We start from the raw sequence: 3,645 nt of genomic DNA on the forward strand, positions 1-3,645 counted from the left end.
GGACACAATATTTTGGGTTTCTTTTTGCTGCTTTCAGTCTCCAGCCCATAGGCTTGGCATGTATATATAGGTGTGTAGGCATGTATGTCTTCAGTCGTGGCCTCATCGGCCAGCTAGTATTTTATTATTTTGGCGTCTACCTATGTTTATATGGCTTATTGTTATTCATGTCATAACCTTATGGTCCAGGCTTAGTATTTCAGATGTTGTGCTGCCCGATCTGTTGGGCCCCCAGTCTAGTTAGCTAGTATGTTTAGTGGCTAACTCGATCGAATATAGTATCGAGTGCCAGTCGTGCCTCCCCTAGTTTGAGGCATGACAAACTTGGTATCAGAGCAGGTCGTATCCCAGGGAGTCCACAAGCCGTGTCTAGTAGAGTCTTGCTTATGGGTGTGTTGTGCACCACACTTATAATCATGAGGCTATGAGGCATTTAGGAATGGTTACATTTCTTTCAATTAATAGATCGTGCTATAGAGGGAAGTTATAAGAACATATGAAATCTAAATCGTGCTTTGTGTTTCCTATCTAATAGGCTACCTACGCTCAGGAGATGGCACAGCGAGAGATAGGTATGGATCCGGGAGAAGGTACCAGTCGTTCCCTACCGGGTCAGAGGGATAGATTTCCCTTAGAGGCTCACAGTGAGTCTCTAGTACCCCTAGTTTCAGCTTCCCCAGCACTTGTTGGAGCCTAGGGAGATGCAGTACCCCCAGCCTCACCAGTTCCATTGGTACTTGAGGCAGCTAGAGACACAGGACCTCCAACCGCTATTGTTCCCCCATCAGAGACTGGGGAGCAGGGGATGAGGGAGGCTGTTCAGTTTCTGACTAGGATGGTTTCTATTCATGAGTGACAGCTAGAGTCAGGAGCAGATGCCCGGAGAGATCGGATAGGAAGCTCGACAGTACGAGAGTTTCTTCACTTGGCCCCTCCATTATTTACAGGATCCAGTTCCACTGAGGATCCCCAGGACTTTATAGACCATATGTATAGAGTATTGAGGGTGATGCATGCCTCCGTCACCGAGGCTGTGGAGTTGGCTTCTTTTCGACTACGTGATGTAGCCGTCCTATGGTATGAGGCATGGGAGAGATCTAGAGGACCTGATGCTCCGCCAGCAGAGTGGGAGGACTTCTCTGAGGCTTTTTTAGCCCATTATTTGCCACGGGAGGTTCGGGAGGCCCGTCTTGACCAGTTTCTTAGCCTAAAGCAGGGGGATATGAGTGTGAGGGATTATAGCCATAAGTTTAATTCTTTGGCAAGGTATGCACCAGATATAGTACGTACCATGAGGGCTAGAGTTCATCATTATGTGGATGGTTTGGGGGATCATCTGATTAGAGACTATAGGGTTGCATCCCTATCGGATGATGTAGATATTTCCCGCATACAGGCTTTCGCTCAGACTACAGAGGACCTTTCCCGTCGGATTCGTGATACTCGCAGGGATAGGGAGCAGAGTAAGAGGGCTCGTACTATGGGGTCTTATAGGGAGCCACGAGTTGATTTTAGACCCCCACTCCATCGATATCCACCTCGGTCAGCAGGTAGTTTCCCACCACAGATGCAGGGCCAGCGGTTTGATCATTATATTCAGTCAGGACCGGGGCAGAGCTCAGGCCAGCCTGAGGGCCATCGACAGGAGCGTTCTGCACAGATGAGACAACTTACTCCTCCATGTACTCAGTGCGGTAAGCTGCACACCGGGCAGTGTAGACAGGGTTCGAGTGCATGTTTTCATTGTGGGCAGACAGGACATTATATTAGCTGGTGCCCGGAGTTAGACAGAGGTACACCAGCTCAGCCTTCAGGATTCACAGCAGCCTCTTCGCCCTCAGTCCATGCTCCCCGACCAGGTCCACAGTCTACTCAGGGCCGTGGTAGGGGGAGAGGTGGAGGAGACACCTCAGGTTCTAGTGGTGGCCAGAACCGCTTTTATGCACTCACAGGCCGACAGGATTCAGAGGCATTCCCAGATGTTATCACAGGTATATTGACAATACATTCAGATGCCATTTATGCATTGATGGATCCCGGCTCTACATTTTCATATATTACTCCATTTATTGCTGGTAAGCTTGATATGAGATCTGAGTTGTTGGCACAGCCAGTTGAGGTGTCTACGCCAGTTGGCGACTCTATTGTAGCTAATCATGTCTATCGAGATTGTACAATGTTAATTAATGATCGTCCAACCTCTGTTGATTTAGTTGAATTGGTTATGCTAGACTTCGATGTCATTATGGGTATGGATTGGTTGGCAGCTTGTTATGCTAATATTGATTGTCGTGCAAAGTTGGTCCGATTTTATTTTCCTGGTGAGCCTATCCTTGAATGGAAAGGTAATGCAGCCACGCCCAAGGGTAAGTTTATTTCATACCTTAGGGCTCGGAAGTTTATTGCTAAAGGTTGTATATACCATCTGGTTCATGTTAGGGATATAGATAAGGAGCCAGTGACTCTTCAGTCGGTTCCTATTGTGAATGAATTCCCGACGGTATTCCCCGACGAGCTTCCAGGAATTCCCCCCGAAAGGGAAATCGATTTTGCTATAGATTTGCTTCCTGATGTGCAGCCTATATCCATTCCTCCCTACAGAATGGCTCCTACAGAGCTAAGGGAATTGAAGGAACAACTGAAGGACTTGCTCGATAAAGGCTTTATTAGGCCAAGTACATCCCCATGGGGTGCTCCGGTGCTCTTTGTTTGAAAGAAAGATGGGTTCTTGCGGATGTGCATTGACTACAGGCAACTAAATAAAGTCACTATCAAGAATAAGTATCCTCTTCCATGGATTTATGACTTGTTCGACCAGTTACAAGGTGCCAAATGCTTTTCGAAGACCGACTTGCGATCCGGTTATCATCAGCTACGAGTCAGGGATATTGATATCCCAAAAACAGCATTTAGGACGAGGTATGGCCATTTTGAATTCCTTGTCATGTTTTTCGGGCTTACAAATGCCTCAGCAGCCTTTATGGATCTTATGAACCGGGTATTCAAACCATTCTTGGATGAATTTGTGATTGTGTTTATTGATGACATCCTGATATATTCACGATCGGAAGCCGAGCATACGGACCACTTGCGTGCTGTATTGCAGACTCTCCAGGACTACAGGTTATATGCTAAATTCTCTAAATGTAAATTTTGGCTAACTTCTGTAGCTTTTCTTGGTCATGTTATTACCGACGATGGTATCAAGGTTGATGGCCAAAAGATTGAAGCTGTGATGACTTAGCCGAGGCCCTTGAATCCGACAGAGGTTCGTAGCTTTTTAGGCTTGGCAGGGTATTACCAAAGGTTTGTGGAGGGATTTTCCTCTATCTCTGCACCATTGACAAAACTGACACATAAGGGAGCTAAGTTTCAGTGGACTGAGGCATGTGAACAAAGTTTTCAGGAACTAAAGAAAAGGCTTACTACAGCAACTGTCTTGACTCTTTCGGATGGCACCGAGGGTTATGTTGTATATTGTGATGCCTCAAGAATTGGCCTAGGTTGTGTTCTTATGCAGCATGGTAAGGTTATCGCGTACGCCTCCAGACAGTTGCGAAAACATGAACAGAACTATCCTACGCACAATCTTGAGTTAGCGGCAGTTGTATTTGCCCTAAAGATTTGGCAGCATTATCTATATGG

The 3,645-nt window shown here is 46.5% G+C and overlaps 1 protein-coding gene across 1 annotated transcript; it reads left to right on the forward strand.

Annotated features, from left to right (window-relative positions):
- The first annotated feature begins 988 nt into the window (after positions 1 to 988).
- LOC138901971 (uncharacterized) lies at positions 989 to 3,244 on the forward strand. The gene is made up of 2 exons (XM_070189773.1): positions 989 to 2,675; positions 3,171 to 3,244. The coding sequence occupies exons 1-2, from the start codon at positions 989 to 991 to the stop codon at positions 3,242 to 3,244; spliced, it is 1,761 nt and encodes a 586-aa protein (XP_070045874.1).
- The last annotated feature ends 401 nt before the right edge of the window (positions 3,245 to 3,645 follow it).

Source organism: Nicotiana tomentosiformis, chromosome 11 (assembly GCF_000390325.3).
Source record: "Nicotiana tomentosiformis chromosome 11, ASM39032v3, whole genome shotgun sequence".
NCBI lineage: Eukaryota > Viridiplantae > Streptophyta > Magnoliopsida > Solanales > Solanaceae > Nicotiana > Nicotiana tomentosiformis.